General features: G+C 41.2%; 1 protein-coding gene across 3 annotated transcripts in view; it reads right to left on the reverse strand.

Moving 5' to 3' along the window:
- Positions 1-22,243, reverse strand: part of atrnl1a (attractin-like 1a) — a 322,517-nt gene that overhangs the window by 284,285 nt on the left and 15,989 nt on the right. For all 3 annotated transcript variants that reach the window (XM_044372295.1, XM_044372296.1, XM_044372297.1), the window contains one exon: positions 13-96. In XM_044372295.1, coding sequence (XP_044228230.1) covers positions 13-96 — 84 coding nt within the window. The remainder of the gene's footprint in view (positions 1-12; positions 97-22,243) is intronic.

A 22,243-nucleotide genomic window follows, 5' to 3' on the forward strand; every position in this document is an offset into this window, starting at 1 on the left:
ATCGATACTTACTATCCCTCTATCAGCCAGGTGCATTTGGTCTTGTACTTGTAGTTTACTGGGCCGTCTGTGAGGGAGCCTGACAGGTCTGTTAACCTGTAGGAAGACATACAGAGGGACAAAAGACAGATTTAATTATGATATTCAATGTCATGGATCAACCTTGAAATGCTCTGATCATATTTTTAAACCATGCTAAAAAAATAAAAAAGAAATCTTGTGTCATGTATGAAAAACATTCAAAAGCAGCCAAAAATTTAGAATTGAATGTGCTTTTTTTCTTTTATTGATTTTATCTTGTGACCCCCTTAAAACAGAGAGACGCTTTCTTACATCGGTGGAGACTCTCCATCAGTCAGATCATGGGATGTCTAGTGGTTGTAACTAGACTTAATGTTTGATTTACCACTACTAGATTAAGTACGGAGCATTCTTACACCGCTCAGATGTGAGGGAATGTGGTGGGAGGCTGTAACAACAGTTCAACAACTTTAGCCAAGCTAAAGCAGAACAGCAGTGTTGCTCCAAAGTCTCACATCCATCTTTTGATAAAGCAGAAAAACATGTTTTTTTTCTGCTTTTGAGCTAAAACATCCTGGTGTGCAGCTTTTCCTTCCTTCCAAATTATATCCAATAAAATTATAACATTATGAAATTACACAAATATGGCTTTGAAGTACTATAACCAGTAAGTGCAAAACCAATTATGTCGATAAGTTTGTCATATTGATTAATGTCTATGATGATTTTTTGTTCTCTTTCAAGCTGATGTTGCATTACACCACAACATAAATAAAGCATATATTTCTCTGAATGCACTGCAGACACCAACCATCATAATGATGATTTGTGCCAGATGGCAGCACATGCAGCTTGTGAAAAACCTGAAACCATAGTAAACAGTTTGTAATCATATATATTGATGTGTATATCTTTTATGTAGTTTGGCATTGCAGAATTCAAACACTGAATCCACCTTAACAGACTGTGGTTTAAAATGTTTATTATGTTACTTTGATGTTACTACAGCGGTACTGCAACTTTTAGTCAAGTAAAATAACTGGATACTTCTTCCACCATTGTTTATGTTTCTTTATTAAAGGCCATGCACATCCACACAGGTGTTTTCATTCACTCTGGCTGATTAGACGTAGCCTCATGTTGAAAATGGGGGGAAGCTATTATAGGATTTATATGAGGTCATCAAAGTCCCTGTGCTCATAAAAATGGTAAAACAAGTGGAAAAGAAGAAGAGAAGGGAAATATTCAGCAATACTAATTGTTTCTGTAAGTCGAAATAATAAATGCAAATGTCATTTTGTGCAAAAATGCATTTAAAAGTTGAGGTGAAGCTTATATGAGTCTTCATCAGTCTGAGTTAGTCATATCAAGTGGATATCTGACACATTTACAGTCTTTTTAGCATCAAATTCCCTCTTTGTGTTTCCTCGGACAGTGTTTCCCTGTTGAGCTGCAGGTGGAAGTATAGTAACAAAAAGAGGAACTTTGGCACTAAAAAGACTGTAACGTTGAAAGATATCTACTTGATTTGACTCATTTGGACGCTGAAGCTTCATATTAGCTTCAGATAAACTTTTAAATACATTTATTGCACAGAAGGAGGACTGTGGATTTTGTCCCCCATCACTTCCATTGTAAGTGCATTATGAAGGGATCTTCTAATGGTCGGTATGAACAGGACGAATGATTACAGCAAGAAAAACATGTTTCAATATTCACTCGGGCTCCTGACTGTTGGAAGTCTTTTAAAGGGTCGCAAGCAAAAAAGTTGGGAACCACTGATTTAGAAAATTGTGGACTGCTGTTGCCAGCCAGCTAACCAGGTCTACTGGAGTTTCACCACAGGTGTGCAAGGTGTATAAAACTCTTCCTTAACAAGAAGTGTTACCATAGAACCAGCCACGCAACCTGCTGCTGTTTGATTATCAGCTGATCCAACATTACACCTGCAGGTTTCTCCTCCCTTTCTGCCATGTACCGTGTGGGATACTGACATGGCCAGATGGAGAACAGGCGCTCATTCTTGCATCACAGACATGAGTGATGTAGCATACTGTCATCCTTACATTGTTAAACTTTGGTTTAATGCAGGTTTTTTGTTTTTGGTTTTAACTTTTCGTCTGTCTGGCCTAGTTATAATATTCCTGAAACAAACTCTATATACTGTAGTTGTAATATTGTAAGCATATAAATAAATCTATACATATATATCAGTATAAACAGCTGGAATAAATGTCTCAGACTGATCCTTGACTAAAGGAAACTCTGGTGGCAGAACAGTAATATTCCTGGGAGCAGATAAAACAGGACATCCCATTCATGTCAAGGTAAGACAATGCACGTTACTGTTGCCATAGTGATCTCCCAACATGACATATTCATGTGGCAATTGTAATAACCACCATGTTGGGGTGAGCGTATGTGTGTGTGTGTGTGTGTGTGGTAAACAGCGGTCACACCTGCCAATCAAAGTAATCCCATTCCATCACGGCACAGATAGAAAAGGTGAAAATGGAGACACACACACACACACACACACACATGCACACACACATGCACACACACTGTCACACACTGAAGACATCGCAGCCCGCCTCGGGTTGGACAGTGTGTGTGTGTGTGTGTGTGTGTGTGTGTGTTTTCATTATCTAAGCCTGCACTGTCACTGTGAGCTCTGTGGTCACACTGGCACGCTGCCAGAAGCAGAGACGGAGCAGAGAAACAGAAAATGGAACAAATTTTTATTGTATGTTCTGGGTAAAAAAAACCAGGCTGGTTATAATGATGATATAATATTTATAATATAAGCTCTTTTCACGAGCAAAGTTATGTTTAACAGGGTGGAAGCAAGATAAAAACCACTAAAACGTAAAACAACTTAGAATAAAACCTATTAATAGATATAATTTCATAGGATTTAAGGAGAAATAAAATGAACTAGTTTCACTTACACATGACATACTCTACTTGCTGGAACACATATCCAACTGGTCCTTTGTGTATTTAAGCTGTCGTTGCTCTGGTCGAACCACTGACATTGCTCTGCTCACCTGAAAACTCAGCAATAATTGTTGCAAACACTTCCTGCTGCCGCTTGTGAAGCTTGCTTTGAAAACTTTTATTTTTTTCTCTGGGGTTGCCAGGTATTATCCTGTCAAAAGTCAGTTAGGTCAGCCCACTTAAAGGATGTTTACACCCTCTAAATACATTTAAAAAAGAAAACAGTCGACTCAAGTGCGCTTTTTTTCAATGCAACCTTTCTTTTGAATAGGCAGGGAATGCATTAAATAATAATCAACACAGGATCTGCTTTGTTCAATGTACAAGAAACTGAAAAAAAGAGTGTGTGTGTTCAGACTGCATATCTCAGTCCAGCCTCCCGATTCAAAATCAGTTCAGTTCATTTCATGTTCCAAAACAAGACGACAGACAAAAACAAGTTTAATTCAACCACCTGTTTAGAAAAAAGCAGCAGGCACTAAACCAACTGAACAATAGATCACAATGATAAGCTGGATGGATAAATATATATGTCTAATATGCCATCACACCAGTTTCTGCACCTGACGACATTGGTTTTCTGTGTTTTGAACGGGCGGCAACAGTATGAACTTCACCGCTACGTCTACCGGCTACATCCGATCCTGCTTACAGCCTACAGCACCACACCCTCACCTGTGCTGCAGTCGCTATAAAGATGGACGTAGCGAAGTGTCACGTCACACATCGGTAACCTGATAAACAAACTTCTGATAGATGTTGATGACGTTTGTCCACTGCTGGTGAGGAGGTGTATAATTCAGATGCCATTAAAATGAACTCCGGTATCATGTTCTTCTGTGTGGTGTCTATGCTCGCCATGGTTACAACAAGACGAGCCCCGGTGGTGGCCAATTAAAAAACGTTCAACCATCATCAACAACAACAGTTGCAAATAGCTGCTAACATTCACAAAAGACACAGCTGTCATATCTTCCTCCTCCTGCTGCTGCTGATGACCTCTGTGTCCCACCGTTTACCTTGGAAACAAAGGTCTCACAGTGTCTTGACAGCATCATTTTTCTGTAGAGCAATTTCCAATTTCATCTCTAAATAAATCCTTTGTTTACAACCTGAGTGATCGTTCAGCTACTTGTGTCACTGCCCCGTTTGACTCGTTGCAGTGACGTGTCCCCCAGATTTCAAAAGGGGATAAAGGATGAGGGGGAAAAAAAAAGGAGTGATGACAAGAAATTGCAAAAATATAAGGTTAAACTAATAGGATTTGTTCTTTGCTTGGAGACCCAAAAGGCATCAAACTAGCCTGTGAGTTGCGGTGCACAAAAACACATCATCATCATCACCATCATCAGTCAGAACATGAGATTAAGAGAGTGTCAGGGCAAATGTGCTGCCTCCCTTTAACAGATTGCAGCACAGCCGGACACAGGCCACAGTAAACGCTAAAATCCTGCCAATAAAACACACACACACACACACACACACACACACACACACACACACACACACACAGACATCCATACACATGAGAATAAGAGGACGTGAAGAGATGAAGAGCTCCGTGGCCCCTTTTGTTTTGTTTCCTCCCTTGCAAATCTCACATTTCCATCACTTCTTCTCTTCCTTCCTCTCTCTGTTCCTCTATCCATCTCTCCTATCAGTCTCTGCTGATCAAGGTTTGATCCATTGGCTCTAATCCCAGATTAGAAGACAAATATTCATGTCACGCCGCCGTAACGTCCGCCTCAAATGTTGACGATATTGATGACGATGATGAAAACTCTCTTCTTTATCTCTCTTTTCTTGCTGAGGATGATACATGAGACACTGTTGATGTCTTGGAATTATATTCACAAGATATATTGTATTTTTTTGCCCTGTCTTATTACCGCAGTGATTTTGTTAATGCATCCATTTCTCAAAATTTAGACCACTTTTCAAATCCCGTCTGAGCAAGGGCACGGTGAAAAATGTTGTAAAAACTTTTAGAAAGAGCGTCGAAAGGCGAAGAGGACGAGACAGCGGGGAGAAGTTAATAGAATGCAACGTCCTTGTCAGAAAATGAAAAGACAAAAAAAACTGTTGCACAAGTGCCCTTCGTTCACTGAATACCGTTCACTGTTTATAGGAAAGCAGAAGATGGTAACACTTGAAGACAGAGAGTTCAATATTACACATATTTTACAGTGTGTACTCAATGATTTTGTATTGCTTTGTCTCTTCATATATCCTGTGAAGCTCCTCTGGGTCCATTTGACTGGACACTGAGGTAACAAATACGACATCCTAACAGTAACGGGCCCAGCAAACGTGGACCAGACATCTAGAACCGCATGCGTCAAGGTCATGCAAATATTCATTTCCTAACCATGAAGATTCAATATTTAATACTTAAAATATAAACATGTTAAATAGCAATTTATGCAGGCTTGAATCAAATTATTTCAAATAATGATTAGGATCTATTCATCCCTGAGCCCAGAGCCTGCTGAGTGAGAGACAGGGGTTTATCTTAGTCTATTACAGAATAATCATTCACTCTCAAATTCAATCAAATGGGTGAACCGAGGCTGCTGATATACTGGCGTTTTACTAATGTGGAAAACAGCTGCTACGCCAGTCTCATTGCTTGCGTCCTTTGTGTAAACCTGGAGAATTAAATCGTACGTCCACTAGGGGGCAGATTATGGCTTAATCAAGAAAGCTGAACGCGGAAATATCTTCTTCGTGATTTCTGCTTTTGCACAACATAAACACCATGGCGACCCTTGAAGAGATTACTAAATTGCTGATGTTGAGGTTGTGGCGGAAAAAGCAGCAACTGTGACATCATAGTGATGTCACTCCTGCTATTCTGGCATGCGTATTTGTCACTGTGGAGCGGCAAAGAGGAATATATTTCCTTTTAGAGGTTGGAAATTGGGCTCTTTTTGTTTTAAATATGCTACAAAATTATAGATTTTGTTTTTACTGAGATAAATCAGAGAGGACAAGTCGCAGTAGCTGGAAAAAAACAACTGCTGGAAGCACATTTGTGCACCCTGGCATTTTAAAAAATGTTTTTAATGACCTTTTGTTGTTTAGCCCATATATTCTGGTTTAATCGGCCTTTTATTTAACTTTGTCTTGGTGTTCTGACATTTGTTATTTGATTATGAAGCACTTTGAGCTTCAGTCTTTGTATGAAATATGCCATACAAATAAAGCTATTATTATTACATATATTAATGAGGGTAGTTGCAGACAAGCTGTATGAGTTTCTGAGTCTGCTGCTACTGCTCCCGCTGCTCATGGGATAAACTGCATCTTGTGGATACATAGCTTTAATTTCTGAGGACATGTACAACTAACACTCCCAGGGAATGCGGGACATGTGAGGTAGCCATGATGCATGATGAAAGTAAGTGTATTAACTGCTTTAGAGACTTCAGTTAATAAAACCTGCATGACTTTGGACTCTGGGAGGAAACTGGAGATCCACACCGACACAGGAGGATATTTCACAACCTTCTTGCTCTGAGGCAACAGTGCTAACCTGTTTTTAGGATTTACCTTTAATGCATTTACCTTAAATATAGATGATGAATCAGCGCTACTATGACTGATACAATTACTAGATTAATCAACAGGATAATATGCAGGATACTTTCTGTGTTTTTTCTCCATCACTTGGACAATCCTTACAATTAGAAGAAGTTTAAGAGGTTATGGAGTAGAATTTGGGACAAAACCTTGGTGTGGCTCTCCACCCGGATTAAGTGAAAAACCTCGTGAGAGCAGAGTGAATATGCAGAGGAGCTGGGCCCGTATGAAAACATGCAAAAAGGTAGATTCCATTCATAGTTAATGAGGAACTGACTGGAGAGGCCTCCTGCAGCCCCAACAAACCATCTCTCCTAATGGCTCTCGCATGAATCCTCCCCCCCCCAAAAAAAAAGAAGAAGAAAGAAGAAGAAGAAGTAGCATAGCAGACGACGGTGAGACACCTTATGTGCACGCATGCAGGCATAACATCAACACCCACACACACACACACACACACACACACACACACACACACACACAGCCAGCTGAGGTTATTAATGATGAGAAACCCTCTAGGAGTTCACAGCATGAGACCTGAGTCACTTTTTTTTTTTTTTTTTACAGATTCCACAAGACGAGAATCAGGGACCACACACTTAATATACATGTATATATACGGGGGGGAGGAAAGGTCGACGACGACGGAGGCAGAGGAGTCACAAAAGCGGAGAAAGATGAGAGAGGAAGAAGAAGAAGAAGAAGAAGAGACACAGGAGCTGAGAGATAAAACAGAGACAGGGATGAGGGGATGAAGTATGGAGGAAGAGAGTCCGGCACCCTTTGAAATATTCATCTGCTCCGGGTGAATAATTGATGGTGTAGAGAAGACAGATGCATGAGAGATAGACAGACAAATGGATGGAAAGAGAGCAAGAGGGGGAGACAGATAAAGAGATAGAGAGACAGGATGGAAGGAAGGAAGGAAGAAAGAAAGACAGAACCCCATATTTTCAGGTTGTGTAGATACAAATCTCCTATTTAATTTTCATTTATTTTACTGTCCGGACCGAAACAGTCATGGAAAGCTGAACCGGTCTAACAAACCTCTTCAGCAATTACAAAGACAGTCTTTAGGTTTTAATAGTGTTAATATGAACAACACAATATCTCATAACTACCAATAATTGTCCTTCTTTCTCTAAATTAAATCAGTAAACTTTTATTTACTTAAGTTCAATTCAATTTGTTATTCTTTATTAGCATTAGCATTACCAAGGACATACGCATCTGTTGGCTGTAGATTTCCAGCTCTGACATATATTTTTGTCTTAAAGCATTAGACTTTGTTTTCATGTCTGAAACCTGCTATAATATATGTAAGAGAGACAGACTGTCTGTTCATGACCTGTAGACAGGTTTAGAGCCGCTAGTGAATTTCGTTCGTACCTCAAAGAAAATTCAAAGTACGAGAAAATGGGTGAATGCCACAAATTCTCTCAAATCACTCTGACGTGCCACTTAAAGGAGACGTTATAATGCACATTTCTAGGTCTATATTTATATTCTGGGGCTCTACTGGAATATCTTTGCATAATTTACAGTTCAAAAAAACTCCTTATCTTATACTGGCTTTTTATGCAGCCCCCTCGGTTCAGCCTCTGTCTTAAATAGGCTGTTTTCGTTCCTGTCTCTTTAAGGCCCGCCTCCCAATGAGCCCACTCTGTTCTGATTGGTCAGCTACTGGAAGCTGACTTCCTGCAGTTTGGAAAGCAACATAAACAGAAGTAGGATTTCACTTCTCTTAATGGAAAATTCTCAAATACATTCGTACATATTCTAGCCCGAATCTGATGGACCCGTGGAACGACCTTAGCAACAAAAACTACAGAACAGACGGCCATTTGTGGGCATGTGCGAACAATCTGACGTCAACACAAGGAGGATGTTTTCTCCTCCAGCACACCAACAGGCGGGCTACTATAATACTGTATGCAGCTACTGGTGTATAAATGAACCGTCCTTTTATTCCAAAAGTCGGGACGCTCTAAGAAGTAAAGCTCGCAAGGAGGCAGGGATCATTTCATTGGTCAACACTAAACCTGGCCCTCTATTGGTTGGGGGGATTTTGACAGGGTTGTTGCACAAAAAACTCCAAAAGCAGAGGAGAAATCTGAGAGCAGAAGTTTCACCAGCGTGCAGAAGCAGCCTGAGTGCGAGGAGAAGAGCTGAAAATCTGTGCAAGCAACATTTGTTGAAATCAATAAATTATGCTCTCAAATTGATATACCGCGCTCTTGAATAAAGATAGGAAAAAAGCTCCATACATTTTACATACATTCACCTCAAGTGTTGGAGCTTTGACCATGTTTAACATAGAAATCAGATGCAATAACAGTATAAAAACAACAGAAAAAGCATGATATAGAAATGAATGTTAGTTCAAGTGGTTCTTACATGAGGCCCAGCGTGTTTAGGTGTGAAACAAAGCAAATAAATGTAAATGTTTAAAAGGAAACCTCCACAGGATACCGTTAGTTTATCTTGAAAGCAAAGCAGTAGTCAGTAAAAGCTGCAGTTTGCCATTAAAGAAAAAAAGGAGAAGGAAGATAAGGAAATGATTTCCCATAAACTCAAGTTGCAGGTGTTCGTCTTCACATTCCTCTGCAGCTCTCCGAGCCAACATGAGCTGTTATAGGTTCACATCACGACAACTTTTCCTTCCCTCCGTTTCATTTTCTTCCTTCCACTCGTTTTCTGCTGTGCCTGCTGTGTTATTTGTTACACAGAGCCATCATGCCACAGGAAAGATTAGCTCTTTGGCAAGCTCGAACCATCAGAGGACCCCACCCTGTAAATTTAATAAAGACAAAACAATCATTCTTTATTAGCATTTTGAAAACGACAGCTCCCATGAGGCTCGGACGGAGGCTAGAGCTCGAAAAAAAAAAGAGGCTCTCTTTAATGTCACAGTGTAGAGCGCCGCCGCGGATGATGCATCGGTGGGTTTCAACTTTTAATGGGCTTTAATTGCGAAGCAAGAAAATGAAATTACACTGGTATTAGCTTTTAAGGAGTAACAGCAGTGATGTGTCCAGGCTGTGTGCAGTGACTGACTCCCTACTTGAATGAATTATACAACCGAAGCCAAGTCCAATCCCCTAAAAGAAAAGAAAAATTAAGTTACAAGTTGAAGCAACCTGTCAGTGCGTCTTATAAAACAGCCTTGTTGTATTGATTTTTCTCTCTCACGCTCCTCAGACACTCACTAACCCGCCGGACAAGCACAACAACAACAACAACAACGTGGTGACACATTCATACAACAACAAAACACGTGATCAAAAAGCAACCGCACAACCGCACACACACACACACACACACACACACACAAAGACTTTCAGTGACAGCGAGCGTCTAGTCAGCTGAGAGTGACATCACCGTTAGCAACAAAAAAAAAAAAAAAAAGACGCACACATGTTTGTGTTTAGCTCCGACTGCGAGGAATTTCCACTGACTGTTTTCATTTCTCGACCTCTAATCCTCATCCCTTAACTCTTCACACTACACGCCTGTTGTTCAACTTGATCATAAATCAGCCCGTTAAAGGAAGAGAAAAAAAAAATGTCCAAAGATGACTTCACTTAACAAAAATGTCCTCTCCCCTCATGAAAAAAAAAAAAGAGGCAGACACACATTTAACAATATAATCATAAAAATTCACAAGCTTGAAGATCATCCAAGAATCCTTGAGTGTAGTCTTCAATGACCATATTTAGAAAACACATCTCATGGCGGTGACTCACTTGAATAAACCGTATAATTCACAACAATGCACAACACTGGAATTCCTCTCTCTCTCTCTCAATTTACTCTCTCGGGAGAGTAAAATCTCTCTCCCTTCTTTAAATCTAGACACAAAACTTCTGCCGAGCTGCAGCCTGGCTACGCTGATCGTTTCATCTGGCTCTGCATACTTTTCTTTTCTTGGCTCTTTTGCTTCTTTTGGCTTCTTTTCCATTTCCATACTCCGAGGAAACTTTTAACACCTCCCAAATAAAGAGTGCTGTTATCATCACTCTGCCATCACATTCAAATTAAAAAACCGGGCGCCTCAGCTGAACAAGGTGCAATGCGTACAACCGGTGTCTTGGGTTCAAGCCCAGCCTGGGACTTCTGCCGCATGTCTTAGTTGTTACTCTCACTTCACTGTGAAGTCACTTATTGAAGCTTTTGCTCTATTCAGCTGAGAGACCGAGACCAGGTAGGTTTACACATACATACAAGGTGCTGTTAATAAAATGCATAACAGTCAAAAATGTACATAAAATTAAGTAATCCTAAATTTGAAATAGAAGAGAATGAGATGAAATGTACAACATATTGACCAGCAGTAAACAGTATATGGTGCATATAATAATAATGCAAGCTGCATTAATGTAACACGCCATGTTAGATCATAGATCACAGATATGCAAATATGAGATTACTGGGTGTTATGTTAATATAACGTGTCATGTCCATGGGGGGGCAATGAGTCTGTGTCAGTGGGGGTCCCGAGCCTTGTTGATGAGGTCGGCTGCAGATGAGAGGAAATTGTTCTTGTAGCTTGACAGACCTCAGCCTCTTGCGGGAGGGAAGAATGTCTGATAGAAGGGGTCGGCCATGATCTTTTCTGCACGAACAGGATCCTGCAGCAGGGTCCTACAGAGTCCAGGTGCTGGAGGATGAAGTGGAGGGCCATGTTTACTGCATCGTCCACAGACCTGTTGTTGGCTCTGTAGATGAACTGAGGGGGGTCCAGGAGTGAGTTTGTGATGGTTTTATGATGGGACAGTACAACTCAAAGGACTTCATTTCCACAGAGGTCAGGGTGTGTCATCATTAGGTCCTGTGGTCCTTGGTTTTTTTGGGGAACAGGGATGATGGTGGAGGTCTTGAAGCAGGCTGGTAAGTGGCATATCACAGTTGGACCAGGTGGTCTGGTCCAGCTGTTTTGCAGAGGTTTCTGTCAGGTTCTGAACAGCCTGTTAACGTCCTTCTCCAGAATGGAGGGAGTCGTCGTTGCAGTAAGGGAGGAGGAGGAGGTGGGCAGTTGTGGAGAGGCCCAGGCCCCTGCTGAGGTGGGGGAGGAGGAGCTGATAGTGTGAAGCTGGTGGATGGAGTCAGAGGGGATGGTGTAACTCTTTCAGGTCATTGACCAGGTGCAAATCATTAGTGGAGTGGAGGGCTTTCAATTTCTAGTTGGTGATCTGTCTGAGGCTCTTCCAGACAGAGGGAGAGCTGTTGAAGTTTCTCAGAGTACAGATGTTTAGCATCTCTCACCGACTTGCAAAACCTGTATTTAGACTCTTTAAACCAGTCCTTGTCCCCACTTCTAAACGCTTCCAACCTCAGCTGTGTGAGTTTAGCTGTAAACTAGGGTTTGTCATTGTTGTAACTAACCCTGGTGCATGATGGTACACAGCTGTCCTCACAGAGGGTGATGTAGGATGTCACAGCTTCTAATCCAGGCTGTTGGTATCAGTCCTGAAAACCCACTCAGTACAGTCCAAGGATGTGTGAAGATCCTCCACAGCTTCACTGGTCTTAGATGTCCTCACAACAGGGTCAGAGAGTTTTAATGTCTGCCTGCATGCAGGAATCAGGTGGACTATAGCCTGGCCAGAGTGACCCAGCAGTGCGGGGGATGCCGTGATGAGGCACTGTTGATTGTAGTGTAACAGTGATCTAAAGTGTTCTCCTCTCTGGTCGTGCATTTAATCAGCTGACGGTATTAAGGGAGTTCATGGCCGAGATTCCCTTTGTTAGAGTCACAGAGGACAATAATGAAAGAGAGTGCACACAGATTATCCGGTCAGCGAGCATGCGTTGTTCCTCCTGCACGTGGGCCTGCGGTGGAACGTAAACACCGACCAGAATGAATGAAGTGGAGAGAAGAGTTTCCAGAACAGGAGAACAGTGCTGCAGAATCACTGTCACAGCTTTACACCAGCCACTGTTAGTATAAAAAACAAATACCTCCACCATAGAGCTCTGTGTCGCGATCCGCCGCTCTGAACAGCTGGAAGCCTGCCAGCTGCAGCGGCGTTTCACTGCATGAACAAAGGTGAGCACACCATCGACCAAAATGTCCAATAACTCTACAGATGGGATGAGAAAGTTGGGGGAAATAAATTCACAGAAGTTGTGTCCCTGGTGTTCATGAGCTCTTGTCTGGTTGCATTCTGAACATCTATTATGTTTGCTTGAGGAGTTGTAAATATCGATGTGGAAGAAAGATAACACCTTGACACAGTGGGATTTGAACTAAAGTTCATATTTTTCTGGCACAACATCACAACCACGTCGAGTGAAAATAAATTCAAGTGCAGCACAGCCCCACTACATAAGGTCACAGGGGATAGTAGCTACTATATATGTAATGCAAAACATCTACCTGTTGGTATACTTGCAGCATTTTAAAACATTTTTATTGGAAAAGAGTAGGGCAGACCTTCATCAGGTAAAATCATAGACTGTATGTAAAGATGGATGTAACGAGGTGTGACGTCACCCATTGGTTTGTCCATCTGGAGCCAAGACTGTTTCCTTTCACACTTTAGAAACACGCCCTGCTACCTCAGACAGAAGCTAACACTAGCTTAGGAGCTTAGCTTTAGCCTGATGTATCCGCTACCTTCTTCCTGACTGCAGCAGGGAGAAAAAAAACGTTATCCAGGTGGTTGTAATACTTATGTAAGTAATATATTTGCTTGAACATGTTCATGACATGACACATTGACTTTTTCAATATTTGTCTGACATACATTATTAGTGATATATCTAACAATATATCTGCACTTCCAAAGACCTGTGGTTTGGTTTCACCAGTATAAGGATGTCACATTTCCTGGGCTGGAAACAAGCTTGAATGTAATTCAGGCAGCAATTTGGCAAAGCAAATGATTATCTGAAAGTATTTTTCACGGCTGCTACACAGCGGCAGCGGTTACGACACAAAGTCATATGGAATTTCAAATAATATTTGGTCTTATAATTCAGTGTATTTCAATAATCTCACAAATCTCTAGCTCACATCCCCAGAGGAAAAGGATTAACTACGCTGTCTACAATAACCTCAGAGCCTTATATACTGACTCCCTCCTGCCTCGGCTGCCTTTACAAGAATCCAACATACATTATTTCACATGCACAGTGGTGGTATTATCTTGCCACTGGCAGTACATCCAGTTTCCAATTTCCGCACCGTTTATGTTTGTATTAAGTTCAAAGAGTCTTCCGATAAAACAGTAAGTAATATTATCTGTGACACCTCTTGAACGCTGTGTGAAACTCCTGCGGTGGATAAAATACACACACGTGTCTGCTGGAAGATAGCGGCAGAACTACATAAAGCCGGTGATGGATAACCAGACAACCCAGAGATGAAGGCTGCATTGTTCACACCAACAAGAATGTACACACACACACACACACACACACACACACACACACACACACACACGCACACATATAAGAGGTGCAGGGGTCCCCGAGCCGGGGCCAGTAGTGAAGATTGAGAGATCTGTGGTGTGTGTGTGTGTGTGTGTGTGTGTGTGTCATGGGAGAGCAAAAAAAAAAGGAGATGAATGACCAACAATTGAATAACCTTGACCTTCTCTGCAGATATCCTTTATTAAAAATCAAGAAAAGCCCTTCTGCTGGGAATAACGAGGGCAGAGTGTGTGTGTGTGTGTGTGTGTATGTGTGTGTATGTGTGTGCGTGTATGTGTATGATTGATGTTACTGGGTCTCTATCACCTACGGTATAGTCATGGTCCAATGGCTTTCACACCAGCGCATCATTCATCGCCAGCCCCCCCAATATCTCTCTCTCTCTCTCTCACACACACACTTCATATGGATTCTGTACCTCATATAAGGTCAAAGCAAAGCTAATAGGAACATGGCACGTTTAAACACAACAGAGTCAACTGGAAGAGAGAAGAGGAGAGAAAAAGAAACAACAGAAAAGAAGAGTGAAGAAGGAGAGAGGAAAGGAAAAGAAGGAAGAAGGAAAAGGTGAAAGGAGGAAGGAAAACAGAAGAAACAAAAAAGCAGAGAAAGGCAACAATAACAGCGACAGACGAGAGGAGAAAAAAGAAAAGGAGAGGAGAGGAAAAGAGAAGAGGAGAGAAGGAATGAGGAAAGGAGAGGAGAATAAACAGAAAAGTAAAAGATGGAAGACCAAAATAGAAAAGCAGAGCAGCAATGACTAAAGGAAAGGAGATGAAGGAAGAAAAGAGGAGAAAAAAGGAGAGAAGGAAAAAAAAAAAAAGCAGAGATGCATTGAGAAAAAAGTACGTTTAGGAAAATCCATAACATAGGGACAGATGGAAAGAAAGGGTGACAGAAGAGGAGAAAATAGCAAAGAAAAGGGGAAAGCAGAGGAGAGGAAGGAGGAAAATAGGAAAGAATGGAGACAATAAATGAGGAAAGAAGAGAATAAAATAGAAGAGAAAAGAGGTAAGTACAGAAAAGCAGGGAAGCAACAAGAAAAAGAAAGAAAACGAAGAAAGAGACACACATAATGTAAAAGTTAAACCGCCGTCCTTCCTCACTATCACACACAAACACACAGCGGGCTGCATATCGATGTAGACATCCATACACATGAGGTGACTTTGCTTCACCCATCTGGCTCTGTGGGATGTGAAAGTCATATTCAAATATTCATCCTCTCATGTATGAGCAAATAGAGCCGCTTGTTCCTCACCGGCGCTCCACCTTAAACCTGCAGGAGCACAGAAGCAGCTCCCTAATGACTCTCTCCACAATCTAAAGGTTAATAGACTTTATGAGTCAGTCTGTTAACCGCCGGCCTCGGGTCTGTTAACCTGGGGAGACTCGAAAATGTAAATAAACAAAACCACACAAGACATTAACAGTGAACATTTCCTCTCTGATTAAATCACAAGTTAGTTTTAACACAGGTTTGTTATTTAGCTATGATACCTAACTGTTAGCATAACTTAAAGCAGCTATAATCTATATTTTTTTATAGTAACAATGTATTAAATGTAATGTGTAGAATCAGGGGCTTATAATGATGCAGCTTCACAGAGCTTCATAGTGAGTTTCAGCTCATTGTTTAGCTGCCCGGCTGCAACTTTTCCAAAAATGATGGATCTTAGAAGTGTTTCCTTACAGTTTTTCTAGAAACAATCTTTTATACGCAGCTGTTGGGATAAAGAATGAAAAGTTTTTGGTTCCTCCTGCTTCTTAAGATGCTTCTTAAGATGCTCCCCGCCTCCTACGAGTTCATTTTCCATCATTATGATGCTTCTGCTCAGCAGCAAACAGCAAACAGACTCAGTTAGCTGTAGACTAGCTGGTGAACATAGTGAAGCATTTAGCAGCTGAAGAGCCAGATATTTCCCTCAGGAGTTGGTAGAAAGCAAAACAACAACCTTCAACACTCTGATCTGTTTAGGTATCTCCAAATTTGCACCTTTGCCAAATCCAACTCTGGTCTTCTTTTATCAGCAGTGACTCCCCCTGTGCTGCATAAGATCGAGACTGAACTGGGAGACTGAACTGGGTCTGACTTTGTCTGATGAGCGGTGGGACGGTGGGACGCATTACATGCAATGAACTCATCCTCCTCCTGTGCGAGGCTTATCCTCACTCAGTTCAAAGTACTTCACAGGATCCATCTTAGTAAAGCTAGATTATCGAAGATTTATCTAAACCTCTCTGATATTTATGACAGATGCTCTCAGACACCAGCGGACCTGACTTATATGTTCCGGTCATCCCGAGCTCGGTGGTCATCGAATTCTCCTCACCCTCCTCAAACATGTCCTGGCTCTGGGACTTAATGTCATTTCTGAATTTGGAAAAGATCAAATTTGCCATCTGGAGCTGAGCGGAAGATTTTTTACAAAAACTGGCAGCTTCTCATCTCTCACTTCGAAACAATGCAGGACTAGAGTGTTGGAAGTATGATTGGATATGTGTATTGTCCCGGGGTGTGTGTGCACGGTTATGCATATAGTTGTGTGTACATAGGTACACTGGGTTAATTTATTCAATCATTATTATTATTATCTATATTGTTTCTGCTGCCGTGCTGTTGTTCATCATTGATACTGAACATTTAGAAGATATGAGATGATGCAGATTCATCCTCTCTGATACTAAATCAATATCCACAATCTGAAATAGGTATTTAAACTGAAAATAGTTTTTTTAAAAAATGTTATTATGGTTTCTTCTCCCTAATTATGCTTAGTGAAAAGATGAAAGTGTAGCTTTGTCCAAAATCACTACACACACACACACACTTGGATTTGTGTGGAAATAGAAGGAAATGTGTGTGAAAAAAAGACATTACTTAGCTTGTTTTTGTGTCCAACCAGCCATGTTAATTGACCTTTTTTCCCTGTCTGAGCCATGCCTGACTGTATTTTTGTTAGCAACCACCTGCTTTTTAAGTCGGTTGTATTATGGGATCATTAGAGCTGATTATACATTTGGACAACAAATCAAAATAGTGAACACGGTAGCAGAGATAGTTTTGATGTAGCTGCTAATTGTGATGCTACAGTTCAAAATGAATACAACCAGACTCAGCCTTTAATGGATGAAATAGTTGCTGCTCTTACATGTTTTTAGTCCACAGATACAGTTGGCTTTTAGAGCAACTAGTCTTGATCAAGGTCAGTCTGACATATAATCAGGCCGAGTGTGCAGTTTCTTATCTAAAAAAGTAACTTAGGTAATAAAAAACACGTCAGTGATGTTCACATTCACTTTATATGATCAGTCTATGTGACACAGTGAAGAACATTTATACAAGTAGGATTTTGTTAAATCAAAATACCTCCATGTATGTTTAATTCTCAGCAGATAAGATTGTAATAATTGCTTCCAGGTCCAGGTCACGTCTCAGGTATTTTCATTCATGAGGTTCGTCAGCCGGCGTCCTTGAGCTCTGTTTGCCTCCATGTTGGAGCGATCTCTGCCCTTCCTCACAGGTAGGTCTACAAGTGGTTCAAGCAAAAGCTCCTCCGCCTGCCAGACGATGCATTTTTCATCATCTGGCTCACAGCGCCGTACTTTTACGTGAGTTGACTTGACATGCATGACTTTTGCATGTAGATGGATACTTGAGAGGGAACATTGAAGCTGCTCTGGAGGTTTGTGGTGGAACAACACTTTACGAAGGCACTTAAGGTTTTTCCTTAAATTTGTCAACACATACTCACAGTCATCTTGTGCACAAGTGTTGGTGTTGTGGCTGTTTACCACAATGGCGTCTACCAAAGAGTATACACATACAATTTAATATGTCAATGACTTTTATTCAGTTTTGAGCTGCATTTTTACAATAAACTTTATAGATCTTGGTCGTTTTTAAACTATATCTTTTAATCAGATGAAGGATCTTAATCATCGGATGTCTAGATCTTAAGTTATCAGAGAAACAAGCCGAGCAAACGTTAGCTAACAGCCCCTCCCGGACGTACTGTGTCTGCCAGACACTGATTTTTTATGTGAAACTACTTTATTCACTGTTTTTTTACCGGTTTTCATCACCGGGTCTGTTTGTTTTGGGGGAGGAGGAGACATCTGCGGATAATTCATCCTGAATGATGAACACTGAAGGAATCCCAACCCAGATAAACTGGTTGCTAAACAATGAAAACAACAACTCCCATGATCCCACGCTACTTCACAGCGTCATCAAACTCTTTTGTTATTGTTTGGATCGAGAGAATCCTAGCGGCAGAAATTACATATTGTGCGTTTACCAGCATATTTTAGTTACATATAGTTTACATAGACAGCTGGTATTTGAACCTAAGTTAATGATGTTGGTCAATCAACATGAACATTATTTTTCACTTGGAGTTATGCCGTAGAATAACACTACATATATCTTGTGTGACAAGTGTGTTTATGTGTGTGTGTGTGTGTGTGCAAAAATAGAGCCTTTATTACAGTCTTGACAACAGGCTGCTGTATCATTACTGGGAGTTTGCACCCAACCCAGCTCGACCACAGGTTGATTATACACGATGTCCTGCAGCCAACAGAGTGTGTGTGTGTGTGTGTGTGTGTGTGTGTGTGTGTGTGTGTGTGTGTGTGTGTGTGTGTCCGCCCCTATGGTGAGCCCCATCACATGTGGTCTGCATTAAAACACTATTGTGTGTTACGTGGGGCTACAAAGCGTTGCCATGTCGACTGAAATCACTATCCCATGTTGTCAGCTTCTCAGTCATATTATGGGATGGTTCCCTGTACTGTGCAGACACACACACACACACACACATACACACACACACACATAAATCCCTACACCACACCCATCACAGGCTTGCTAAGCCCTGAATACACTCCAACACACGCTGCCCCAGTCATCAAACCTCTCACACTAACACGTGCAATCACAGAGACCTAAAGAAAAGACAAAATAAAGAACAGTCCAATCAAAATGTGGCAGCGGTCGGTTTATATACAGCACATAACCGCTGAAATTCAACCTTTGTTTAATCAAATGTCACGCAAATCCACAGAGGAGGGTCTGAAAAGTTGAGCTTCACCAAATAACAACAGGAGCGACCCGTCTTTCAAACTAAACGCACATAGTTTGTGTGAGGTAGAGCGTATGATGAAGGGCCTTACGTAAAGCATTACTCGTCTTACAGAGCAGCTAACTACGATGCTACAGGCTACATCGGAATGTAAACAGTCACAGTTTTCATTTTTTCCAACCTGGGATTTGTTCCTATTTTCTGCCAAGCTTGATATTTTAAGAAGTCTTGGTAAGATGAGAAAGTTGTTTCATAACCATAGAAACTTTTCTTCTTCTCCTCTGTTATTGAAGTCAGCATATTTGACTTCAATTTAGTAGAAGTTTGAATGCAAAATGAATCAGGGAAGGTGTTCAGCACAGCGCAACCAGACTGCTCTGTGCAATTTACTCACATGAGTTTGGTGTAAAAGCAGAGTAAGGCAGCAATCACACTGTACCCATCATGTGGAGGTGGAAGGAGCCTTTTTCTAGCTGATTTTTCTAGCATTTTGTAAATATTTGTAGTATTTTGCTGCATGTTAGGTGTCTCCTGTTTTAGGGTGTCTTTTGTTTTTGCAGGAGCACCTTTAGTACTTGTTCCTATGGACGTTGAATGCACTTATTGTAATTAGGGACTGACAGCAGATTACATTTTGTCAAGCAACATTGTCACAGCACAGGTACACTAGTGCTGGTAAAATGATTTGTTGGTAGGTCTTTATGGCTGTATCAGATACTAACAGGCCACAACATACACGAAATGCATTTGGTCGCCAACAACAAGAATAGATGCAGACGTTACCTGAAGCCTGGTGAGCTGAATTCGTTTTACACAGTGTGTCCACCTGTCATCACCTGAGTTCATTTAGTTTACCAAACAGACAGCAACTAAACCGAAATCCATCAGGTGTGAGGCTCATCATTCTGGCTTCCCTGGCGTCTGCCCTCAGACAGGCTCATTCTAGGTAAAACCCGCCTTCTTGAAGTTTGGCAATCAATCAAAAATGACAATGGACGACCTGTTTCCTTACCAAAATTACTCTTATTTCAAAAAGCACTTCATTTTGGTTGTGATCAGACCTTCAAAAGGACGAAAGCATCGCATGAACCTCAACTTTTAGACGTCCAATGTGATCGCTGATGATGGTGTAAAGCATCGCTAGCTAGCTAGGAACCGATATCAACAGAAATTACTCACAACTGTGTGTTTTTGTGTTTTTTAGTACACTTTTATCATTTTTATTAGTTTCTACCTTCCTTCACTTTTATCCAGAAATATTCTTCTTCTTGAATTTTTAACAATTTAGCTTTAGGTGCTTTACCGCCACCCTGTGGTCTGGAGTATGTTACGTCTGAAGTCGATTAATTGATCAACAGAAAATTAATCAGCCACTATTTTGATAAACAAGCAGCCTAATCATTATAGTCTTCTTTTTAAAGGAAAAATACCAAACATTTGCTGCTTTCAGCTTCTCAAATGTGTCATACATAATAATAAACTGAATATCTTTGGGTTTGGGGCTGTTAATCCGATAAAAACAAGACATTTGAAGACATCACCTTGGGCTCTAAGTAATTAGAACAAGCATTCTTCATTATTTTTGGACACTTTATAGACAAAATGATTAATCAATAATGCAGCCCTAGTCTAAAGATCTAAGGACAGATGACAGAGTATAAATCATATCTGTATTTTATCAGCATAAGAGGAGAAAAAATGCCACAAAATGGCAAGTCAATTTGTACAGCACATTTCAACAACAAGAGCACAGAGCGTAGAAGGCACCAAGACAGAATAAGTAAAAGTAAATCAGGCCTTTGTTAACAGAACAAAATATGTCGGTATGTCATGCCTTTTTTTTTTTTTTTTTTTTTTTTTACCAAGAGCTGAAAAACAGGTGTAAAAAAAGCCACAAACCACAACAAGAGCCTCAGGTGATATGGAGCACAGCTGTAAATAACATGGCGCTCTGACCACGCCACCTGGCAGAGAGTGACAGGACACAACAAAATGACTGCTCTCCCTCAGGCAGAGCGTGTGTGTGTGTGTGTGTGTGTGTGTGTGTGTGTATTCACCAGGTACACGTGTATGTGTTTATGACTTTCTATCTACCCCCCCCCCCCCCCCCCCTCTCCTCGTCTCTTTCCTTCTCATCCTCGTAAATACTCTCTCGCTCTATCTTTCTCTCTCTCCCACACACATACACACACACACACACACACACATATACACACTCACATGCTCCCTGCTGGACTTGAGCGCTGTGAACATCACGTCAGAGGCGGAAAAATGAAAACAAAATCGAACTGGAGGACTGAGAGTTACAAGAGAACGTGGGCAAACAACCAGACATGAACACAAACAATCCGGGGCCCCGCATTCGCTCTAAGCCCACCCACCCAGGATATGCAGAAACACACACATAGAAAGACACACACACACATACACATCACAACACAACACAACAGAAAGAAATACACAGGGAAGCAGAGCTACCACATGCTTTAGGGGTGAAATCATTAGAAAATGCAGTTTGGAAGCAGGAGGGTAATACATCTTTTTTTTTTCTGGGCGGATGGATGGCAAGACAAGTTTATTCTCACACTCGGACATGTCAAGAGACTTGATACAGATGGAGAGATGAGGAGAAGAAGAAGAAGAAGAAGAGTGAATTAAACAGAGAGAGAGTTATCTAGTCTGTTTTAATTATATAGCGCCAAATCATAAGAGAAGTTATCTAAGGGCGCTTTTCATATAGAGCAGGTCTCCACTGTACTCTTTGAGGCCAAACATTCTCCCACGAGCAAGCAAGCACTTGGCGACGGGGAATGGGAAGAAACCTCGAGCAGAACCGGGCTCTGGGTGGGCGGCCATCTGCCTCGACCGGTTGGGTTGAGAGAGAGAAAGAGAGAAAGAGAGAGAGAGAGAGAGAGCGAGAGAGAGAGGAGAGAGAAATGCTCCCTGCCAGGAAAATAACTCATCTGCAACAATCCAGTCCACAACTTGACCACACACACACACACACATGCACACACACACACACATGCACACACACACACACACATGCACACACACACATCCAGCCATGGATAATAAATCTGTAAATTTATATCTGCGGTTGCTGCTCTGAAACAAAC

The sequence above is a fragment of the Thunnus albacares genome, chromosome 14 (genome assembly GCF_914725855.1).
Source record: "Thunnus albacares chromosome 14, fThuAlb1.1, whole genome shotgun sequence".
Lineage (NCBI taxonomy): Eukaryota > Metazoa > Chordata > Actinopteri > Scombriformes > Scombridae > Thunnus > Thunnus albacares.